This window comes from Camelina sativa, chromosome 19 (genome assembly GCF_030686135.1).
Source record: "Camelina sativa cultivar CO46 ecotype springtype chromosome 19, ASM3068613v1".
Taxonomy (NCBI): Eukaryota; Viridiplantae; Streptophyta; class Magnoliopsida; order Brassicales; family Brassicaceae; genus Camelina; species Camelina sativa.
Window position 1 is genome coordinate 7,206,464 of NC_141898.1, and position 22,390 is coordinate 7,228,853.

Sequence of the window (22,390 nt, forward strand, 5' to 3'; positions counted from 1 at the left end):
GATTTCAAATCTTTTGGTCTCTTGGCTTCTGATTTCCACAACGTCTATTCAAATTATAATTTATCTTACTAACATGTTGAGATTTATACCACATCAGTCTTTGTGCATGCATATATTTTTTCAGCGTACATGTTAAACGCGCTATTGGTAGAAGAGTCCAATGGACAAAAAATTCTACATATTTTTTCAACGGGCATTAAGGGACGTTAAACGTCGGGACAAAGGTAAGTCTTCGTATTATGACAAAAATATAAATAGTAAGTCTTTGTATCGTGCGCCTTAAAGGCAAATGTAATGATGAAATTAGTTTTGACATGGTCAATAATCATCAACAATACTATTGTCACATATGAAGATGTCTGTATATAAATAAACTCATATATATCATTTCTCTTCATACATATCTTCAACTGAGTAATGGATACCAAACTCTTGTATTTTTTATTGATGGCCGTGTTTCTATTGCTCAGTGTTTCCAAAATCTGGTGGGAAACTGCTCATGATAAACCGCCAGGTAAGTAACAAATATTAGTCACTAATTAAAATTTGCAAACATCGATCGAGTTAAACTATCATTCAACTATTTGTTATATTATGTATATAAGATCTTTTGATGTAAATTAAATTACTTTGTTTGCTTTTAGTTCTCACGACAAAAGAGTGGCTCGATATACTCTTCGAAACAAAAACTGCGTTTCTTCGCATCGGATTTGACGAAGATCAAGAGTATTTTAGATCTTATTTTGTGCTTTAGACTATATTACACCAAGTGTACACATGTATTATAGTTTTCTCAACGGCTAAATTATTTAATAAGAGAAAAAAACTATATGTAATCAAACACTATATCCGCAGAAACAGACCATATGTCGGCAGATTCGGGTTGGAAGCTACTGAATCTGAAAGCCCAACAAGATACATATATGGAACCAAACCCTAGTTTTATTTTGGCGTATATTAAAACAGAATTCTCCATCGGACGCCATTCACTTGTTTTATTCCCCCTGTTTAAATATGTTTTTGTAAGTAAGATACTAATATACATGAGAATATTCGAACATATCATATAGCGATACATAATTTTCCCCCTTAATATCCGACGACTATATATCCTTAATTATGATATATAAAAAAAAAAAATCTGAGTTAAATAAACAATTTGCTCGAGTAATGCGTCCGTTAAACACTCGTGCTTTCCTTTTATAGCTTGTTGCCTATTTGTTGGACAATGTTTTATAAAATTTGTTAAAAGTTTTCGAGAAGAATCAAAAGTTGCTGCTATAAAACATATTAGTAATAGAAAAACTTAAACATTACATCATAACCTATAATATGTTCTACAGCTTACTACTAGTTACTAATATGTCTAAAATTTGACATTAATACTTATGAATCAGTATATTCCATAACATTAACCATTTCATCAGTATTTCTACATATCAGACTAAGGAGCCTTCTTTTTTGTTTTCTGTAATCATATATACTTGCTATTATTGCCTGAAATTATTCTGATATTCTCCTGATTCTGGCCTGTATTATATGTGCTTTATATATGAGATTTTAAATACTGACAATTAAAAAGAATAAAAATTTCGGTTCCATAATTTAGTTTATGCTGCTTATGGACGTGGGAACATGCTTGTAACTTAATTGTTATTTGGTCGTCCATTTAATAAAAAAGTATACTGACATTTTTTTTCCTTTGGAAGATACGTTGTGAATAATGTATAAGGGATTTAGAACATAATTATGATCCTTGAGATTTGTATTATTTTATTAACTAACCGAGAACATAAGCAAGAGAATCGTGGATAACGACCTAACGTATAAGAAACATAAGACATGTCACAATCGCTAAAAAAGTTTTCCGATCAAAACTCGAGTAGAAGCACATGAATTTTCTAGATATGAAGAAATAATAATAAAACAAATAGCCTTATTTTTGCTGTCAAGAAAAAGCCTTATTGTTTGTCGAGATAATATTATTTGACGACCTGCGAATAATTTTCAAGTTTCAATGACCTTTTCCAAATTGCAAATGGGTGGAGTTACCACTTACCAGAGTTCGAAATGCAAAAATAAAGCATCATAATCAAATCCTATTCAATTTTCTTTTTCCTTTTTTTGTTTTTTTAATAAAAAGGTTTATTCTTGTTTTTTTAGTTTCATTAGAAAAACAATATCATAAACATAATATCTTATGGGAGAAATCGATTTTAAATCAAATTAAAGTACTATATGCATGGAAATACATTGATTATCATGCCTAGAAACATTGTCAATGTGTAAAATTTCTAGTCAAAATAAGGTTATGGTATTCAATGTTGAGTCAAGACATTTTGTGGTAATAGAAACTAAAGTTAACCTTTGTTCCACGAACATACTAAAACATTCAAAAATAAAGTGTTTTGATTGTGTTAGTTTCCTCCTCCACGTCCAAGTAGGCTTGTGCTGATGCTCTTATAATGGCGTTGAGGAGCTATTTGATTGACAGCCGGAAAGGAGGAAAAACACTTCTCTGTCGCACTCTTCTTCATCGCTGGTTCAGCATGCTTTCGAGCTGGTCGGTAAACCACCTATTGGATGCATTGGTGTAAAATTTCACGAGCGTTGAATTGGTCTAATAATATTAAATTATGAGGATATCGAAAGGTAACATGATCATACACAACTAATTTTGATTTCTGAATTTTTGTTTTAAAATATGTAAAATGGAATTTAACAAAATGTGTAAAATGGAATTTAACAAAATATGATTTTTGATGTACAAATGTTGTTTGTTAGCCATTGGAAACATTACAAGCAAACGAGAAATATGGGAATATCGAGCTCATCTCTCTCTTTATGTGGTTGTATTTCATATAATATCACATGACCCAACTAGTTTCTGTCAATCCATCGATCAAAGTTTGTAGACAAGACTGAACCCACACACACTCACACACATACACACGGTCCATCTTTTTTTCTATTCTTGTGTCCCCACGTCTCTAAACCCCATCATTACTGGTATGCTGATCTGTCTGAGTTTGAACCCATTCGAAACTAGTTTACTTCGCTTGAAGTCGTTGATTCGAGATTAACTTTGGAGATGGGTATATTACATGAAGAACTCTAACATAATATACATCGGTTATCGTCTTAGCTTGTTTGTCGAAGCTAATCAGACTGACACTGACTAAAATATTTTGGGAGTTTGGTTTACATGGTGGCTGCAAATAAGTTTTAAATCTGCAAATATAAACCAAATTGACATGATCAGTAGTAGCAAATTAAATAAAACAAAAGCGAGCTAAGTCGAAGATCAAACCAAAACTGAAATTAAAGCTAATTATCTTTACTTCAAATTATGGATATATAAATTTGATTAAAACTCAAACTTGAACAACACAAAAAAACATACCAAACCAATCGTTACAAGATACATTTTTACTCTGTTAACTACTTTTTTCCATTCCCAAACTAAACTCCGTACTACAATTGGTTCCGATCCAGACAAAGTTAGTATGTGCATGTGATGTATACTCTTTATGTGAGATTAACGCGAATCAAATGATGGTAGTTACTGATTAAAGAAACTGATTCAAAGAGAGATAACGAACATATCCCAAAATGGTAGGATTTGATTTAATATTCCCCATGCTCTTATTAGAAATGCGAACAAATATTAGACTAAAGTTTTATATTTATTTATTTCCATCATAATATTACTAAATGACATGAACTTATTAGAGAAAAAGGTAGACTATAGTTGTGATTTACTAGTTAGAACAAGAATCTTTACAAAAGAAAAACACATGGTATGTTAGAAGAAAGAGATTCGGATTCCAATGATCCAACGGTCATAGAAAAAATCACAAGAAAATTTCACAACCGTAGGATCTGTTCCCTTAACCACCTTGTAATGCCGGTCTTTATTAACTTTGAGAAAATATAAAAACAGCACCAAACTTATGTCTCTCATGTGACCGACCAGCGCATCCTCAGTTGACCTGTCTTTGCCCCCACTTTGTCTCCCCACACAAACTGAATAAAATGAACAAAGAAGACTTTGGATATCAAATGACTCCACGTGTCGATCTCTCATTCGCTTACATCGGTTGTATCGTGTGGACCAACGAAGCAACATATAAAAAGCACGACGCGGTGCCATTACTACAACAAAGAGAAGTGTAGGAGAAGAAAGTTCTCATTTCATAAATTGTATCAAATTGTAAAAAAAAAAAACAAAGAAAGAAAGAAGTTCAAGAAATGGAGAAAGAAGGACTCGGGCTTGAGATAACGGAGCTGAGATTGGGTCTTCCGGGGAGAGATGTGGCGGAGAAGATGATGAAGAAGAGAGCATTCACTGAGATGATCATGACGTCTTCGGGTAGTAGCAGTGATCAATGCGAAAGCGGTGTCGTTTCATTTGGTGGTGACGTGGAGAAAGTTAATGATTCTCCGGCGGCGAAAAGTCAGGTGGTGGGGTGGCCGCCGGTTTGCTCTTACCGTAGGAAAAACAGCTGCAAGGATGCTTCGACGACGAAAGTGGGGATAGGGTATGTGAAAGTGAGCATGGATGGTGTGCCTTACTTGAGGAAGATGGATCTTGGTTCGAGCCAAGGTTATGATGATCTAGCCTTTGCTCTTGATAAGCTCTTCGGTATCCGTGGCATCGGTTAGTAACAATTGCTTCTCTCTTCCCGCAAAAGTAGAGTGGTAATTAGATCATGTGAAAAAAGAAAAAAACTAATTATACATACGAGAGACGTCCGATTAAGAACTTGAGTGTTTTAGACGTAATGTTAGAACAAAGTAAGAAGAAATTCACATGTGGAAATGAAACTGCTAGTATCTCTTAGTTAATTATAAGTATTTTAGTACTGTTCTCTTCTATTTGTTTCGTCGACAACCGACAACTTAATTTATGATACAATGACAATACTAGTACAAATCAATAAGTTATATAATTTTGGGTTATGAGTTTAGTATTGTACTTGTCGTAGTGATGCTATAGACTTTAAAGAGTGTTATAAGAAGGACGAATAGGTTGATCGATATCTTTATTAGTCATCAGGGGAATTTTCATTTAGGTGATTTCAGATTAGTCCTAAAATTTTCGGATGCATGGTTTGACTGGTAATTTAACTCCAAAACTGTTTGGAAAGATATCAAAAGTTCTGTTTATAGAAAAGTTAGACGTTCGTTTCAATCAATTCATAAATTTTTTTTTATTAGAAAAAAATAGTCTTAAAATCAGAGATTTTACACTACTTGTGTTGCTGTTAATTAGACTTTTCTACATATCTCAATATAATCAACACAAATAAATATTAACATACATATATATGTGCAGGTGTGGCCTTGAAAGATGGTGATAACTGCGAATACGTTACCATATACGAAGACAAAGATGGAGACTGGATGCTTGCTGGAGATGTACCTTGGGGGTATGTTCAGATTCTTTGACTTGTATTATAATCCATTACAAGGTATTGTATCACAAACAACATTAATGAGAGTTTTGATTTTTTTTTGGTTTGCAGAATGTTCATAGAGTCATGCAAGAGGTTGAGGATAATGAAAAGATCGGATGCTACCGGGTTTGGGCTGCAGCCTAGAGGAGTAGACGAGTGATGATGATTTGAAACAAGAGTCAAGGAGCTGGTTAATTAATTTAACCTTAAACTTAATTAATCATCAAGATCCTTTAGAACATTTTTCCTATTCATGTTATATAAAATATATGTTATAGTATATTATTCTGCGAAATTTCAAGTTATGATTTGCATAATGTATCTTCAGAAAGACAGCTATATATATATATATGTATACACTACTTGTTTCTTGAGTGTTGAGTTAAGACATTAATTTGTTTCAACTTTCTTGTTAATTAAGGGATCGATATATATTTGTAGGAAACATATGTAATACGTATCCATATTATTTACTTTTATAAAATATTTGAATCTTTTATTCTTTATCAAATACATATAACTCTTTTTTTCTTTTTCACAATCATAATTCCACATTTAAAATGAAGATTGCTTTTTTTTTTTAATAATGTTTTAAGCTTATTCTTCTTATTTTTCAATGAATCTTTAAATATTGTAGATATGTCCACTCTCTTGCTTTTGATATCATTAATATCAATTATAGAAAACACCGACATGTTCGGTGTGTCGAACTAGTTTTTGTCTTTCCATATTGTCTTTCTGTACAACAAAATAGTCGGGATTTATCAAATGTTAAGATATGTGATTATGAAAAGAACCCATATGATTTGTTACAACTGTGACCTACCCATGTGCAGTGTAAGCCATAAACAGCAAAGATTCACCCCATCCCTCTCTCGCTCTTACTTTTTCTTGGCCCAAATTAACGATGCCATCATCGATGATTCGATTCATCGTTATCACTTATCTACCACACTAAATGCGTCCATTCCTGATTACGTACTGTATATATACTTTATACGCTTGGATCCGTACGTTGTGGTGCAAGGCTTTTCATCAGTGTTCAAAGGTTTTAGTCTTTTAGAGCCAGGCAAGTTTAATCTACCCCTGGCTATTAATCCAGCCGCGTGTTGATCTTTCTTTCCGATTATGACCATGCACACGGTGAAGCGGAGGGAATACCCATCATTCAATAGTACCTACAAAACCATATTTGATCATATAGCTGAAACCTGAGACTCAAGGAAGAAGCTTGACTTTACAGGAAAGTATTAATAGATAAGTTAACATCCATCGACACTCTTCACTAATTCAAATAACATGTAGCTTAGATTAAGCCCAATATAAGAATTATACCCATTAATTAGACCAATGATGACAAAACAAGCCCAATTAAGATCATTAATTATTACCAAAAAAGGTCTGTATTAAGTCACATTGTATTTCTCTTTCAATGATTCCTATATTTTAATACCCTTAAACTTACACCTGTAGTGAATACACTAAAACAGTAATTACTACTACTTTTAATTCATGTCATTAAGATTCGACATGAACCGTAGTAGGTTATATCGATCACTAGAAAGATCAATGGTGAAAATTCTGCTGCTGATTAATCACTGAAAAAGTTAATTAATTTATGGAGTTTCTGCAAATTAGGTTTTATATCACAAGCTCAATTGAGTCAACAAGGCTGGGGAAAGTAAAGGTAGCAACAAACTAACTCGATCGAGAGCAAATCAACAAGTGCACAGAGTAATCAAATGATACATAGTTTAATTTATCCACAAAGCATTACAAAGATTCAAGGGCACAGTAAGTCTTGAGATTAAATAGATTTATACTTTCTACGTTTGGATTCGTACGTTTTAGTGCAAGGCTTTTCATCAGTGTTCAAAGGTTTTAGTCTTTTAGAGCCAGACAAGGTTAATCTACCTCTGTCTATTAATCCAGCCGCGTGTTGATCTTTCTTTCCGATTATGACCACATGGTGAAGCGAAGGAAATCCCCATCATTCAATAGTACCTACAAAACCATATTTGATCATATAGCTGAAACTTGAGACTCAAGGAAGAAGCTTGACTTTACAGGAAAGTATTAATTCGTTATAATTGTATTTTATTTCTCAACCATAGATAATAGATAAGTTAACATCCATGCATAATCGACCCTCTTCACTAATTCAAATAACATGTAGCTTAGATTAAGCCCAATATAAGAATTATACCCATTAATTAGACCAATTATGACAAAACAAGCCCAATTAAAATCACTAATTGTTACAAAAAAAGTCTGTATTAACTATTAAGTCACATTGTCTTTCTCTTTCCATGATTCCTATATTTTAATAACCTTAAACTTACTCCTGTAATGAATCACTAAAACTGTAATTACTACTACTTTTAATTCACATTATTAAGATTCGAAATGAACCGTAGGTTATATCGATCACTAGAAAGATCAATGGTGAAAATTCTGCTGCTGACTAATCACTGAAAAAAGTTAATTAATTTATGGAGTTTCTGCAAATTAGGTTTTATATCACAAGCTCAATTGAGTCAACAAGGCTGGGGAAAGTCAAGGTAGCAACAAACCAACTCGATCGAGAGCAAATCAACAAGTGCACAGTAATCAAATGATACATAGTTTAATCTATCCGCAAGGCATTACAAAGATTCAAGGGCACAGTAAGTCTTGAGATTAAATAGATTTATCCCTTTGGTATTCGTGTAGGTGAATTTCAAGTAATCCTCATAATCAAAAGGCTTATAAAGACGAGGATGTTCATCATCTACTATCTCCTCAGGAGCATTTATGATATAAGTCCTTCTTTAGGACGCAAGAACAATCCAGCCACGTGCCGATCTTCAGTTCCTGTTATAACCACACGGTGAATCGGAGGAAACACCCCACCGTTCAACAGCACCTGCAAAACGCATCTTTTATGTATAAGCCGGTTATCACATAACTAAAGATTGTAAAGGCTGAAATTCTTGAGACTCAAGAAAAAGCTTGATTTTTACATGAAGAGAGGCTCCGGCTATAACGAGGTAAGAACTAAGAAGAGTCTTGAGATGGCTTAGCTTTGATCCACTCTTCACCGTATTTGGTTTTGATCTCCAAGCCATCTACTACATCGTTCTGGCAAAGTATGGTGAGGAAATGTCTATCAATATGAGGGTCAAGTCCTAGCTCCTCTTCTGTATTACCATTGTGAATTCCTCTGTATTTAAATAAATGAAAGCGGTTGTTCGATGAATTAAGATGCTCCTCCACGTATTTCTCGAGCCCAAAACTCTCCATAATCATTGTCCTCACCATCACATCTAATTTTGATAGCTTTGCCGCAAAAGACTGAACATTCTTGCTGAAATATATATCCCAAAACTTCCTATCTCATAATCAATACTTCTGTCGATTTTTAGTATAAAAAAGCTAATACCATATAATACAAATGGATAAATCATATGAATAAATGTTAAATTGTGATACAAGTTTTTTTTGACATCAACCTGAAGGTGATGTTGCCATGAGGCCAAAGCTTGTGAGTCAAGTCATCGACAACATGAGGATTATCTACACCATCAAAGCCCATGCCTTCAAATAAAGGCATAGTCGGAATCTGACCGGCGTATCCGTAGTTACGTTTCTCTGACTTTGCACTCAGTTTGGTCTCCAAAGGTAAATGAAAGACTTCCTCCGAGGCCTCGAACAGTGCCTTCCTTAGCTCTTTTGAAGCTCCATCGAACAAGGCATCGAAACATCCGTATTCTTCTAGGGAGTTTCAGACCTGAGATCTCACTGAGTCCCACTCGGGAGTTTCCGGTTTGAGGTTTGGAACCGAGAAGTCGATGAACGGGAGAGAAAGGGGAAGAAATTGGGTTCTTGAACTTATCGTCATTATTTTTCTTTGAGGATCGGATTAAGAATCAATTAGCTTGTGTTTGTGTTCAGTGAAGAATTTGAAGACTCGCTTTTGTTATTATAAAGAAAGAGAGAGAGTCGAAGTAACTAAAACAGTGGCCAGTGGGGTACAATCCAATTGTTTCACATGCATGAACCACGTCTTTTGCTAATATGTTGTACAACTTAAGAGTGGATTAGGTAGATGGATTAGGTGAAATAATAAAATAGTGCATGTGACATATATACAAACTAGTGTGAATCATCTCACGTTTTAGGAAGATAGATATAATTGGTATCTATATTTCCAAAATACTTCAACCGTTTCAAAATATAGGATGTTTTAACTAAAACACGCAGATAAAGAAGTCTTTACTTTTAACAAGTTCAGCCAATCAGAAACAATACTGCATAATATAAAATATTAAACTAATATAAAAGTTGCATAGAAACTTGAAAACATCATATATTATGAAACAAAAAACTTTTCTAAAACATCTTACATTTTGAAATGGATGGAGTATAACATTTCTCATAATAATAATAAAAAAAAAAAATCAAGACTGTTCGTAGCTCCAAAGTGGGAAAATTCTAAATTGCTATTGAAATTTTAGAATCATGCATCAGTTTCATTGATATATTAAATATTTTGTCGTTACACTTGACTTGTGTGTGTATGGAGTGAGTCAACTCGTCAAGTAATCAATTCACTAAAGTAAACAATGTAATCACACAAACTTAACCGGCTAATTAGTTGGTTAAAGCCCCAAAAAAGAAAAATTGTAATCATTATTCCTTTTTGATTCAGATTTTTAAAAATTCAAAAAGATCCGAGGTAAGAACATACAAAGTATTAAAGTTTTTAGTCACAAGAATTGTCAAGAAAGGATCATCAACGTCATCATAAAGAGAGACCCAACCAAACCAAACCAAACCAAATTAATTAAAAAAACAAAGAAGAAGAGGTGGAGCGTGGGTCCGACGTGGCATATATAGCCGTTACAGTCCCACACGGCCGTTTCTATGCCTACGTGGCACTCCTTTTTAATATTAAAATAATAAATAAATTAAAAAAAAAAGGACTGTTTTGGTCATCGTTAAACTCTGAAAAATCCGACCGTTGTTTGAGTTTATTTTTGTTTATCTTCTACTTCTTCTTGCCTGAACTAAAACAGAACTCTCAAAAGGTTTTTGCTTTCTCTTTTTAGTCAAACACACAAAAAAATCTTAGAGAGAGAGAGAGATAGTTTGATCTGGCGGTGAAGATGTTGGAAGAATATGGTATAACGGAGGAAGATCTGGTGATCGAGGAAGCTCAGGGCTACCCGAGAGCTTACGCTAAGATCTGTCGCGATTTTGACGTTTTCCCGTATAGAAATGGTCCTCCTTTTACTTTCACTCCCTACCTTCTTCAGCAGAACGAGGTAATTTTTTTTTGACCCAAATCACGTATTAGCCAGATCGAGATTGCTAACTTTGGGGATAATTGAAACCATAAAGTTAGGATTTTTATAAATAATTTGAACCTAGGGTTTCTCAATTCTCAGACCAAGATTGCTAAATTCGGGATAATTGAACCATAAAGTTAGGGGTTTTAGAATAATTGGAATCTCGGGTTGCTCAATTCTGTATTTTTTATTCTTCAAGTACAAAAACCTTATATGTGGAATTGGTTTGTTTGTCGTGAAGAGTATGAGATGCAGAGAAGTAGATGAGATGTTTCCAGTACTTGACCCGAAAGCGAGACCAACGGCAAAACCTAAGATCTTCCTGAGTCTCCTTTGGAAACAACTTAATCATCTAGGGTATGTATTAGCTTATTCTCATCACACTTTTTAACAACAGCACTTGTAGTAGTCAATTTTCACAGATTCTTATGATGTTGTGTTTTGTTTGCAGAAATGCTGGGTTTGATCCAGCTGTTATTCGGATTGATCCATATGGGAATGTTCTTTACTTCCACGCTGATTCAGCTTCTCCTCTTGCTTGGGGTTTTGATCATTGGTTCCCTTGCTCAAGTACTTACTTATACAGAGACGACATCTCCCTTGTTTTTTTTTTGTTTTTTGAGTTTCTTTGTTGCCTGATTGATTAAATTGTATTTTTGTAGGAGGAGGTTTAACAGTACCAAGCAACTTAAGGGTAGTTCAATGGCAGGCACGCAAGAACAAGAAGGACAAACTTGAGTTCCTTGTACCATGGTGGGATCTTCAAGTGGGGATTTCTGTTAATCAGTTCTTGTCCATTTTTGCTGCTTCTAGTTCTGATTTCAGGTAATAAAATAACAACCAAATTACCACAATCTATCTCTTTGATGGACAAACATCTTAATCAAATGCAAATGTAATTAGGAGGAGAGCATTCTCATTCTTGTTCCAAGAAGGCGAATGTGAGGAACTCAACGGTTCACAAACGGTTGATTCACACCATTTCCCGCAACATTTTGTTGAATCAAAGGAGAAGTTTGGGCTTGCCTCAGCTGCAGTTGTTGTTTCTAGAAGAGATCCTTATGACCCTTCATTAGTCTTGAGATCGCTTGATTACAATCGTCAAACAACTGGTTAGTAACTAACTACTACTCAGGCTTTTCGTTTATTTATCTACTGATGTATTGAATCAACTATATATATGTTGCAGCAAGGAAGATGAGATTTAGTGCAACCAAAGAGAATGAGACCCCAGACTTGAAGAAAAATCCGTATCAAGCCATTGCTGCTGCGAGAGACTCACTGAGACACCGAGAGGAATCACAGAATATGAGTGCCGAGATGAAAAAGTTAGATGATGAAGCAAATGATTTGACAATAAAGAACAATGAAGAGCGGCTTACCATTCAGGAGCTAGAGAACGAGCTGGTCAAGCGAAGAAGAAGAGCTGAAAAGTGCAGGAGATTGGCAGAAGCTCAATGCTCGTACAGGAATACACTTGAGAAGATGATCCGTGATGCTATGCACCAGTAAGATATTTTCTCTATACAACAGTAAATATAACTTTATAAGGTTGTTTAATGTGGCTTGTTGGTTTGTTTGTAGGAGTGTTGTGTATAAAGAACAAGTGAGACTAAACCAGGCAGCGAGTAGTGCCCTTATGGCAAGGCTAGAGGCTCAAAAGGCTATTTGTGATGGTTCAGAGAAAGAACTTCACAAGAAGTATAAAGAAAGAGAGGAGCTGGAGAATCAAGCGAGGCCTGAATTGGAGAAAGCAAGGAAAAGATCTAGGCTCTTGTTGAAAGATGAAGATGATGACCTGTTGCTGGACGATAGAGACAGGAAGCTTTCTTTGTATCTTCCAGGAACAAGTGAAGAAGTTTCGTCACACAAGGAGTTAAGGGTATACTTTGAGGAAGAGCATAAAGCAGCAGCTTCTGAGGCTGAAACTCAGAAGCATGGGGAAATAGAGGAGGTGGAAGAGGAACAGAAGAATCCAGAGGTATCTGTGAAGTCTCTTGTCGCTTTAGAAGATAATGAACCAGTTGAAGAAAAGCTGGATGTAGAAGAAAGGAAGAGAGGCAGCAGAAGCTTCAGAGCATTCCATGTTTTCAAGGCACCAGAGATTGAGGAAGATGAGGAAAGCAGGATTGAGCGAGGGAAAGGAAATGTTGAGAACTGGCTTCATATTTTACTGGAGAACAACAGCAAAAACGATCCATGTGGTGATCTTCAAACCGAAGGAAGCAACAAGAAGATTGATGAAATGATAGAGAAACTGGACCAAAAGTTCCCTATGCTTGAAAAGGTTGATGAAGAAGAAGTGGACTTGAAGTTGCAGGCTGAGAAGACGACAAAAACTGAAAGTTCTCGTAGAAGCAGAATGAGTTTTGATTTGAAGAACACACCAGAGAAGAGTGGCAGAGACAAAGTGGTGAAGAGATCAGAGAGCGCTAGAGCTTTCAGAAGGATTCCATCATCTCCATCGCTCCTCTTCGGAATGAAAAAGGGAATTGACTGCATCAGGAAGAAGCCAGTGGTTTCAGGGAACGATGATGAGAGCGAATATCTTGTCAAGAACAACTTCATCAAGTCATCTCTCCAAACAATCAAACGAGCTGTCAAATTCTAAAGAGTGCTTTCATCGATACACTCCCACTCTACATATATGCATTTGTTTAGTATTGTGATCAAGTTGGTTTATTCATTGTTGTGTATATATAAAAAAGACTTCCCCATTGTTGCTCCTCCATGTGTAATAACAGCTTCTTGTTGTATTGTTTTCATTAATGCAAGATTTAAGACATAGATTTTCTCCACCTTGAAGGTGTTGTTCTTCCTTTGACAAGCCTTGTCTTCATATTCCCAGGAGTCCGAGGCTCAAATCCTTCATTATCACCTGATTCTTCCTCACCCTTTTCAACACTAACACTTCCTCTAATTGACGGCACTAACCCGAGCCTCTTCCACCTGAAAAACCCTTTACTCCCACTACTACTCTTCTTCTCCATAAGCCTCTCCAGCTGCAAATGCATTGAACTGCACTCGCTCTGCAGCCTCGCAACGTCCTCTCTCAGCCTTCTTATCTCTGTTTGTTGAACATTTATCTCACGTTTAGACAAGCACCGTGCTGCAGCACCTCCTTCGAAGTAATGTGAACCAGAAGGGTTTGTTGGACTCCTCGTTGTGCTACTTATTGAGCTACCATTCCAGTCAATGTGACGACTTAGCTTTGTCTGTTCAGTGAACAAGACTCTGATGATTGCTCTCACCGGTAAACGATCATTCTGAGCTGCGTGGAGAGCTGCTTCCGGTGATAGCTTTCTGCTATCAATAAGTCTACAAAGTTCTTTCCTTTCTTGCTTCAACACCTGAGGATGTGCCTGCAATTGAATTCAAATCTTGAATTGAGTCTTACTTTTCAGTTGAGTTGAATCTGAAGTTTAAACCTTTATGACCTTGAGATATGTATCAATGGCGCGGTACAAGCCATCCTCTGTGGTACGAGCATGGCTAGGAAGAGCTTCGATTAAGGAGATAAACTCCGGTAGAGTCAAACCACTGTCAACGGCGGCTTCAGCGAGGTAAGAGTCAACAAGCTTGGCCACTTTAACAAGAGCAGCACCAGTTTTAACACCTTCACTATCCAATCCTGTGAATCTTTTGACAAGACGCGTCACAAGGTCAACGTCAAGCAACGTGCCTGACGTGTAGCTGAAGGAAGGTATCATAAGCTCCTTAAGCGAAGCTTGGTCGAGCTGCCAAGATACTCTGGTTTCAATCTCATTCAAGTAATTCGGATTAGCTCCGACCATTTTCGCCGTCCTTAGGAGACGGAGGAGGAAATTGCAAGGAACAGAGTCTTTCTCCGGCGGGAGGATTCCGATTAGGGTTTCCACGAAGAAACGTTTCTTCATCACAGACGCCGTGACGCTCTCTGGTTGTTGTGTGTCAAAAGGGTGGTTTTTGGATTCGACGGAGGTGGAGATAATGGCGGAGACATTGCCGGAGAGGTCAGGGAGCCACTTGGAAGCGTAGTGAGCGATGATGGAACCAATGAGGTCTGGTCTGATTCCTTTGGATTTGATTCCGGCAATGGTTTTGACGAAGTAGTTCATGTCTTGGATACATGAGTCGTCGAAGTAAGAGTAGTAGTCCATATTATCTCCGGTGAAGGTTTCTTGGTGATTGCCGTAGATGGTGACAAGTTCCTGCGGAGAAGTTTTCTTCATTTTGTGAGCTCGACGATGTGTAGTTGTAGTAGAAGATAACTATAGAAAGCAAAGTTATGGTTATCTTAGGTTTGCTTATGGTTTTTGCTCGAAACGCTCATCAGAGAGAACATAATCATGATTCCACAAATTCCAAAAAGTTTTCTTGTTTTTATCAAACAGTTTTGCAATTTTAAGAAAAAAAAATGGAAATTAATTTTTCATTTTCTAATAGTAAGAAACATATTAAATAAGATTTCATTTTCGTGAAGATTTGTGAATACACATTGTAGCTGCCTAATATATTGTGAGTTTGTGACCGACAATCATTTAGATAAAAAAAAAAGGATTTTAGTTTTTTTTATTACAGCAAAATTATGTAGTTCATAGAATTGACTACATAGGAAATTTATTCCAATTTCGGATTTAGTTTTATATATATATATATATATATATATATATAGATAGGTCTTTCGATTTTTCGATGCAAAATCCGTTGATCTCATAATGAACTCGTTGATCGAACTACTAGAGTCATATGGAATATACAAATATGTATGCATATGTTTAGAGAGTTTAATGTCAATTAATTAAAATTCAAACTTTCTGTACCATATATTTTACGTTATACTACTAGTTGTAGCTGTATATGTAGTAATAGATAGATTTATGTGGATCTTAAATTCTTAATATATGCTACACGCGGTTTTATTGAGAGATGAAACGCATGATCCTAATGTTAAAGAGGATTGAGAGGCTGTGGAGGAAGAAGATAGCGATAAGAGTAGGATGAAGACAAATCATCTTGAGTTGCCTCATACACTAAAAACAACTTAATAGAGATAATTCACCTTATATATGACAAAGGGAATGAAATTAATGCATAGTCGTGTCCTTGTCTTACTCTGAGATGCTAAATGGTATTTGTTTTCTTGTGCTATCATTTAATTGCTAGATCCAATACAATACAATAAACGATTTTTACAGTATAATTAAGTTTTTTTTCTCTTCGACAGTGAACTTCAACATTATCGTTGGTTTTTGGTCTAAACAAGAATTGCCAAACTGCAACTGTTTTGTATATATGGAAACATTTTAACAACTTAATAACACACGAACTCACAAAGGTACATTCATGAGTATGATTTTGACTGTAAAAAAAAAACCCAACTAGATATATGCTTCTATGTATATAGCTAAAAGAAAGCGTACTTTGGAAAAGACAAATGAATCGTAGTCTCTCTGTTTCCTTCTTTTGTAATATCCTTCTCTCCATGTGGTTTTGTAGATGAAACGACAACGAATGGTCCCGTTTTAGAATAATCGTGACCATGCCGCTTGTCTTATCACAACCATACGTACATGCCAAAAATAAGATTCTCTCTAGCCTTTCTTTTTGGTCCCATTGCACATTCATACACACATCACATCACGAGTGTGATGTCATACCAACCGGTTAGCTAACTAGAGACCTACACACAGTTATGGGCTTGGCTGTTCTTTGGGTTTTGATTTACCTTTTACACAAACTGATGAGAAGCTTAATTGATTACACTTGTGTTCATATGTAATACGAAGTCGTAAAAATGTGGATTTCCTGCTGACACAGAGTGTTGATGGTAAATAAAAGGGGAAATGGCTGCATACAATAGAGCCTTCCTGGGCAATTGTGTACAATAGCATGAAATCCATTGCCCATGAAATCAATAGCCCTAGATAAAGTAGATAGATCAACTCGAGTTTTCAAGATGTCTGCATTGCTTCCTTTGTATCCCTTAAGATTGTGTAGTTTAAAAGGACAAAAAAAGAGCATCAATCTATTAGAATGATCTTCTTCATAGTCATTGGATTCACAAGACATAGGCTGGTCATCAGTTGATGGTGCAGAGACCTCTGTCTTTTAGAGACAGACTGGTTGACCATGGTTTCGTAAACTTCAGGCACCCATGTTGAAACATTGAAAATCTATCCTTGGTTTTGGAATTTGTCACCAAAATTCTCTGCCTTTTGCCATTTGAAAGGTGCAAAGCAACGCTGGATTCAAAAAGTTTTCTCTATCTTGTTCCTATTTTAGTTCATATTTTTTTCATAAAGCATCTCTTAGTATTTCACCTTTCAATGCCAAAATAGAAATTCTTATGTTTGTACCTGATGAACAAATAACGACAAAGAGCAAATTTTGGGGAAACACAAGCTGGAATTGAGATTGTACTAGAAACATTTACACAGATGAACAAAGTATAACAAATAGTCATATAAGCTTACAAGTGTATGTGTCTTTTTGATGAAGTAAACAGCTTATGTTGAAGTATTTGTACACACTAACATGGTTTGGTTCAACCGAATGTTTTCTCACTGCTATAGCACATGTAAACAAACCCATCTTCGTCTTTGTAAGATTCATAGACCGAGTCCATAAGAGCAGCTACATCGAAAGAAAAACAGAAAACATTAAAACAATTATACCTAGAAAGCCTAGAGAAGCAAAAACCCCAGTAGCAGAAGAAGAAGAAACACTCACCTGTTTGAGGCAGAGTGTTGTTCACGAACACGAACAAGGCTTTACCAGGAGACAAATGCAATCTAGCACCCAATATGTATATGAATTGCCCTACTGACATATCTCTTGGAACCAGAAACCTTAAAACATTGAAAGACACACACACTTGTGATCATCAAGTCCCAAAAAAACATTACTTCATACAAAAGTGATCACTTTGAAATTAATTTTGAACATAAGTAAGCAATACTAGTACAGAGATACTAAGACCAGGTTCAAATAGGTTCATAAAACAATTCATCAGCATCAGGATGATCATAAAAAACATAACTTAGGATGAAAGGTTATTACTTCTTTTTCTCGATTTCAGGCAGATCTGTTTTGCAATACTTCTCAGCAATCACCTGCAAAATTGAGTTCCGACAAAAAAAAAAAAAAAAACATCTCTGAATAGATCAGAAGAAACAGTTGGAAAAAAGGAAATAAGATTTGAGGTGAATTAAGACTTACTGGAATCCGAGTAGGATACTTAGCGATAATCTCATGCGACTCAGCGAGCCTCTCATCTGCAAAAAAAAAAAAAAAAAAAAAAATGAGATAAGGTTATTATTGATTAATTCGTTTTGCAATCAAACCACGAAACGGTGATTGATCTTAAGAGAGAGAGCACGTAACGTACCCAAAGTGTATTCTTCCTTGAACGATTTCATATTCTTCGATTATTCGACGACCACCGTGTTGTAGATTTCTTCGTCGTCTGTGTCTGTGTTTTTCTTTTTTTTTCGTCTCCGTCTTTCCCAAAGCGGTGACGAAGTCAACACCGATAATTAAAGTAGAAAATAGAGGAAATAGTTTAAGTAATTAAGTTTACTTTATTAAACAACAATGCGGGGATAGCTCAGTTGGGAGAGCGTCAGACTGAAGATCTGAAGGTCGCGTGTTCGATCCACGCTCACCGCATTTCCTTTTTCTTTCCAAATTTCAAATTCGGTTCGGTTTAATATCAAATCAACTTCTTACCCGGTTCAATTTTAATTACTATCAGAGATGTGCGTTTTGGGCTTTATTGCGTAACATATAGGCCCAGATTCTGTAAATATATCTGTCCACAATAAAACCATCCAGTCTCTTAACAACAATTACATTTTGTATATCAGCACATATTCATAATTAAAATTTAATTTCATTACCACAACTATATCTTGTTTGTTAACAATATACATTAATGACAAAAAAAAACACTAGCACAATATGATTAACCTCATTTCTACATTGTTTTGTTTTGTAATTTTGACCATTATTTCAAAGAAGTCGATTGCTCAAAGATTATTGTTTGGTGACATGAGATGGAGAGAGCATGGAATATGGTGGATCACCATTGCAACATGCCAAACTTGTTGATAGTTAAAAATTTTTGCAAGCATCACCATTAGCTTCTATTACTTCTTCTTCCCCCTGATCTGCTATGTTTTTGTTTGGATTCATTGTTCCGTAACTTTGATTACATTGATAAAAACCAATTCAAATTTTGTAGGTACATACAGGTCTCTTTGAAATATGACATCTAAGCTGAAACAATCTCAAACCAAGAGATACGGCGCTCTTCAACTGTGGGAGATCATAGTGATCGCTCTATTTGCAGTCTTCATAGTAATCCTCGCCATTTCAGTATGGCTCAGCTTCAGTCAAAAATCCAAGAGATCTAATGCCACGACGCTTCCTGTAACTCAAAGCCCTCGCCTTACTGAAGAAATCAAAGAAATAAGTGTTGATCATGTTTCATCTAACAACAACAATGGTACTTCTCACAAAGCCCTCGCCTTACATGTATTTTCAATACTCTTCCTCCCTCTGAAATACACTTGCTGCAGCTTATCATAGTCTTTGTGTTTTTAGTATGTCACTTGTACCCACAAGAGACTAGGAAAAACTCAAAAGTGAGAAATCTGATTTGACTGAAAATGAATACTCTGTTTCTTCTTATTTCCTAGCTTAGCAATAGCAGCAGTCAGAACAAAGACTTGGCAGCTCAATACACAAGATGATTATGATCGATCATTCGTCAAGTAAAATAGACACTGGACTCTTACTAAATGGATTAACACGAGCCAGTTTCGCAGTAAGAGTCTTATTCGGGAACACATTATCTGCCTTCATCCTCTGAATCATCCCATAAGCAGGAGTTTTGGCGTTTATATAAGCCATGAGAACTGTTTCATACTGCATAAGCTGAGCTGCATAGCCTGCACTTTTCATCCTCAGGAAAACCTTCTCCGCGTTATGAACATCCCCTCTTTTTGCGTACTCCTCAAGAATCACCATGTAGGAAATGAACATAGGTCTCATCTTGTTATCCTTTGTCGCTCTCTTTAATATCAGTTCAGCTTTCCCAACTTCTCCCGCTTTGATGTAGAGCTTCACCAGCGCATGCCATGTCGAAGGGCCAATCTTAATTCCTGCATTTCCCATTCTTTTAACCAGATCTTTACCTTTCGCTAGCATCTTGTTCTTTGTGTATATCTCCATGAGGGCAAAATACGGGAGCATAGGGAAAATGTTGTACTTCTTCACAAGTCTCTCAAACACCGCCTCCGCTTCTTCGATTTCCTTCAGCTTTCCCCATGCTTTAATGGCAGAAATACAATTATCATATCTCGGATTTTCATCGACAAACTTACTCAATCTTCTCACATTGTCAGTGTCTCCTATGTCTGCATAAAGAGGGAGTAATGAACGGCACACCCATGGAGTTTGTTTCAAGCCTTTCCCTTCTATTTCCTTCATAACTTCTCGAGCTCGCTCTTTACGCCCCGCTCTTACGTAGTACTTAGCCAGGCTAGACTGTAGTTCTGGATCTAGCTCAATACCTTCTTCCTTCATTGTCTCCACGATCTTCTCCATTCCAGTTATGTCCCCGGCTAAACCTTTACTATTGATTAAAAATTGATAGGTACCTCGACTCGGCTTGATGTTTTCTTTCTCCATGAGTAACAAAACATCAGCTATCTTCTTCCTATCATGCATACTGTAGAGGAGAAGCAACTGGTTGCAAGCAAACACGCTTGTTGGAAATTTTAGTTCTCTCATTTTGCTAAAAAGATCTTCAGCTTTGTTCACATGGTGCTTAAGCACACAATTAGCCAGCAGGGTTCTGTAAACTACTTCTCCCCTGAAAGATTCAGGAATATCCTTCAAAAAGTTTTCGGCTTTTTGTAGACCATGTACTTTGGACACCAAATCCAGTTGAGAAGCATAATTAGCCTCTGTGAACTCAAATTGCTTATTAGCTCGCAACCACTCCCACAGCTGTAAAAACCAAAGCAAAGACATACAAATTAAGAGAGTTGATAGACAAGACAATAAACAATGTGGCAACGTAGAAAATGAGAAAATTTATACTACCTGCAAAGCCATAGCAAAGGATCTGCGTTTACGCAGATTGTGTATAGCAAGAGAAACCTCAGCTTGACTCAAATCTTTACCTTCTTTGACCCATTTTTCAAGAACATGTTTCACAGATTTATAGGCAACAATAGATTCATACAGCTCAGAGCTCACTCTTTTCTTAGTTGTCTTCCCATCATTTGAATGCTCCACTTCAATTCCAAGACCACTGTCAGACGCATCATCAACATCAGTACCACCAAGCTCAGACTCGGATAAAGAATCAACATCAACAACAACTCCCTCTGTTACATCCCCAGAAACAGGAATCACCTCCTCTAATCCAGACAAATCCTCATCCCTTACAGCAGCATCCTCATCTCCTTTGTCTTCTTTAGCATCATCAGCTATAGAAGAAAGCTTATGGATGCCAAAGAAGCGTGAAAACACATCTCTTGTGGAATAGAGTCTGACTAAACCTTGAGATTTATGACAAATCAATCCAGTTGATCTAAAGACCCTTTCTTTGTCACAACTTGATACTTCTAATTTACTAACCGGGCCACTAAATGTAGTAGTGGATGCAAAGTTATAACTCCGAGTCCTAAAATACACAATTAGCAAAGAAAAAAATAAAAACTTTCAATCCAAATGAACCGTAGAAAGATCTAAAATTTGCTTTCCAGTAAATTCAAGAACTCTAAAAACAAATGAAAAAAGCAGTTACCTTCGGAGAACCCTCGAAAGCGAATACATTAGTTCCTTCCTTCCCTCAATCAATTGAGATCAGAATCCTGAAGAAGCACACACAACAACAACAACAACACAATAAGATTCGAGAGTGATATGATTGAACATCAAGGCGTAAAGAAATCAAAACCCATTTCTCGAGTACTTACAATTTCGAGGAGAGTTTTTTTTTTTTTTTCCGCCGGAGAAAAAAGTGTGATCCTTTTGCTTACTAGACGACAAAGAAGCTTTCTCAGGGTTTAATGACTCTCTCTCTCTCTGGCCTCTGCTAGGGTTGCTAGGGTTTATACGTGTGCCAATGAAACACTACTCTTTTTCTTTTTTTCCCCAAACGTGTGAGTGTCAGTGGTTAAAGGGTATATTTGTCAATTTCAATACACAAAGGGGGATGTTTCTCTTTGGTGCCAATCTCAAACGTCCAAAAAAATGTTTGAAATTCATGTAAATTAAATATATAACAATCGCTTAGCTTAGCTTATATTTACCATCCGAGCGAGAGACAATAATAATAAAATGTCATTCGTTGAAATTTTAATGTTTTAAAACTCCAACATAGATCATTCGTATGAATTTATGTCTTTGAAAAGGTTACATAATTTTATAGAAGAAGTTTGCTTAATTTGTATGAATGTTTGGTGCACAAAAGAAAACTCTATGAATTAATGTTTTTTAATCATTGCCAAAAGGCCCAAAACAAATTATCAAAAAAAGTTAAGAGGGGTTAAAAATAAAAATAAAATAAAAAGAATACTAGTAATAACCTGAAATGACAGCTGC

The 22,390-nt window shown here is 35.9% G+C and overlaps 5 protein-coding genes, 1 long non-coding RNA gene, 1 other non-coding gene and 1 pseudogene across 8 annotated transcripts; 4 read left to right on the forward strand and 4 right to left on the reverse strand.

The window, feature by feature from the left end:
• The first annotated feature begins 314 nt into the window (after positions 1–314).
• LOC104765383 (uncharacterized) lies at positions 315–841 on the forward strand. The gene is made up of 2 exons (XR_763871.2): positions 315–514; positions 645–841. It is a non-coding gene; the product is annotated as an uncharacterized LOC104765383 (long non-coding RNA).
• A 3,310-nt stretch (positions 842–4,151) lies between these two features.
• On the forward strand, positions 4,152–5,863 carry LOC104765384 (auxin-responsive protein IAA19). Its single transcript, XM_010489079.3, has 3 exons — positions 4,152–4,660; positions 5,339–5,432; positions 5,529–5,863. Exons 1-3 carry the CDS (start codon positions 4,252–4,254, stop codon positions 5,617–5,619), a joined length of 594 nt encoding a protein of 197 aa, XP_010487381.1. The 5' UTR covers positions 4,152–4,251; the 3' UTR covers positions 5,620–5,863.
• A 2,094-nt stretch (positions 5,864–7,957) lies between these two features.
• Positions 7,958–9,462, reverse strand: LOC104765385 (putative 2-oxoglutarate-dependent dioxygenase AOP1; annotated as a pseudogene). The gene is made up of 3 exons (XR_015591264.1): positions 8,951–9,462; positions 8,462–8,805; positions 7,958–8,364 (listed from the first exon to the last, which is right to left on the reverse strand). The product of XR_015591264.1 is annotated as a putative 2-oxoglutarate-dependent dioxygenase AOP1 (transcript).
• Positions 9,463–10,277: 815 nt separating this feature from the next.
• Positions 10,278–13,587, forward strand: LOC104765386 (uncharacterized). The gene is made up of 7 exons (XM_010489080.3): positions 10,278–10,765; positions 11,031–11,146; positions 11,241–11,359; positions 11,452–11,614; positions 11,693–11,901; positions 11,979–12,297; positions 12,374–13,587. Exons 1-7 carry the CDS (start codon positions 10,607–10,609, stop codon positions 13,398–13,400), a joined length of 2,112 nt encoding a protein of 703 aa, XP_010487382.1. The 5' UTR covers positions 10,278–10,606; the 3' UTR covers positions 13,401–13,587.
• LOC104765387 (root phototropism protein 3) lies at positions 13,442–15,360 on the reverse strand. The gene is made up of 2 exons (XM_010489081.3): positions 14,227–15,360; positions 13,442–14,151 (listed from the first exon to the last, which is right to left on the reverse strand). The coding sequence occupies exons 1-2, from the start codon at positions 14,998–15,000 to the stop codon at positions 13,567–13,569; spliced, it is 1,359 nt and encodes a 452-aa protein (XP_010487383.1). The 5' UTR covers positions 15,001–15,360; the 3' UTR covers positions 13,442–13,566.
• Positions 15,361–17,156: 1,796 nt separating this feature from the next.
• On the reverse strand, positions 17,157–18,376 carry LOC104765388 (autophagy-related protein 8i). The gene is made up of 5 exons (XM_010489082.3): positions 18,159–18,376; positions 17,990–18,045; positions 17,831–17,883; positions 17,501–17,619; positions 17,157–17,404 (listed from the first exon to the last, which is right to left on the reverse strand). Exons 1-5 carry the CDS (start codon positions 18,187–18,189, stop codon positions 17,316–17,318), a joined length of 348 nt encoding a protein of 115 aa, XP_010487384.1. The 5' UTR covers positions 18,190–18,376; the 3' UTR covers positions 17,157–17,315.
• Positions 18,367–18,439, forward strand: TRNAF-GAA (transfer RNA phenylalanine (anticodon GAA)). Its single transcript has one exon. It is a non-coding gene; the product is annotated as a tRNA-Phe (tRNA).
• A 527-nt stretch (positions 18,440–18,966) lies between these two features.
• On the reverse strand, positions 18,967–21,946 carry LOC104767533 (pentatricopeptide repeat-containing protein At3g15590, mitochondrial). Its single transcript, XM_087501434.1, has 4 exons — positions 21,763–21,946; positions 21,591–21,657; positions 20,882–21,467; positions 18,967–20,785 (listed from the first exon to the last, which is right to left on the reverse strand). The coding sequence occupies exons 2-4, from the start codon at positions 21,617–21,619 to the stop codon at positions 19,535–19,537; spliced, it is 1,866 nt and encodes a 621-aa protein (XP_087357560.1). The 5' UTR covers positions 21,620–21,657; positions 21,763–21,946; the 3' UTR covers positions 18,967–19,534.
• Between the last annotated feature and the right edge of the window lie 444 nt (positions 21,947–22,390).

Excerpts from the sequence above, each read along its gene's own strand:
- LOC104765388 (XM_010489082.3), bottom strand. The coding sequence starts at position 18,189 with ATGAAATCGTTCAAGGAAGAATACACTTTGG. Across the intron at positions 17,884-17,989 it reads AGTATCCTACTCGGATTCCA|GTGATTGCTGAGAAGTATTG; the intron begins GTAAGTCTTAAT and ends TCAATTTTGCAG. Across the intron at positions 17,620-17,830 it reads CCTGAAATCGAGAAAAAGAA|GTTTCTGGTTCCAAGAGATA; the intron begins GTAATAACCTTT and ends CAATGTTTTAAG.
- LOC104767533 (XM_087501434.1), bottom strand. The coding sequence starts at position 21,619 with ATGTATTCGCTTTCGAGGGTTCTCCGAAG. Across the intron at positions 21,468-21,590 it reads CTTTCGAGGGTTCTCCGAAG|GACTCGGAGTTATAACTTTG; the intron begins GTAACTGCTTTT and ends TGTGTATTTTAG. Across the intron at positions 20,786-20,881 it reads CCTTTGCTATGGCTTTGCAG|CTGTGGGAGTGGTTGCGAGC; the intron begins GTAGTATAAATT and ends TGGTTTTTACAG.
- LOC104765384 (XM_010489079.3), top strand. The coding sequence starts at position 4,252 with ATGGAGAAAGAAGGACTCGGGCTTGAGATAACGGAGCTGAGATTGGGT. Across the intron at positions 4,661-5,338 it reads CTTCGGTATCCGTGGCATCG|GTGTGGCCTTGAAAGATGGT; the intron begins GTTAGTAACAAT and ends ATATATGTGCAG. Across the intron at positions 5,433-5,528 it reads GCTGGAGATGTACCTTGGGG|AATGTTCATAGAGTCATGCA; the intron begins GTATGTTCAGAT and ends TTTGGTTTGCAG.
- LOC104765387 (XM_010489081.3), bottom strand. The coding sequence starts at position 15,000 with ATGAAGAAAACTTCTCCGCAGGAACTTGTCACCATCTACGGCAATCAC. Across the intron at positions 14,152-14,226 it reads CCATTGATACATATCTCAAG|GCACATCCTCAGGTGTTGAA; the intron begins GTCATAAAGGTT and ends ATTCAATTGCAG.
- LOC104765386 (XM_010489080.3), top strand. The coding sequence starts at position 10,607 with ATGTTGGAAGAATATGGTATAACGGAGGAAGATCTGGTGATCGAGGAA. Across the intron at positions 11,360-11,451 it reads TCATTGGTTCCCTTGCTCAA|GAGGAGGTTTAACAGTACCA; the intron begins GTACTTACTTAT and ends GTATTTTTGTAG. Across the intron at positions 11,902-11,978 it reads TTACAATCGTCAAACAACTG|CAAGGAAGATGAGATTTAGT; the intron begins GTTAGTAACTAA and ends TATATGTTGCAG.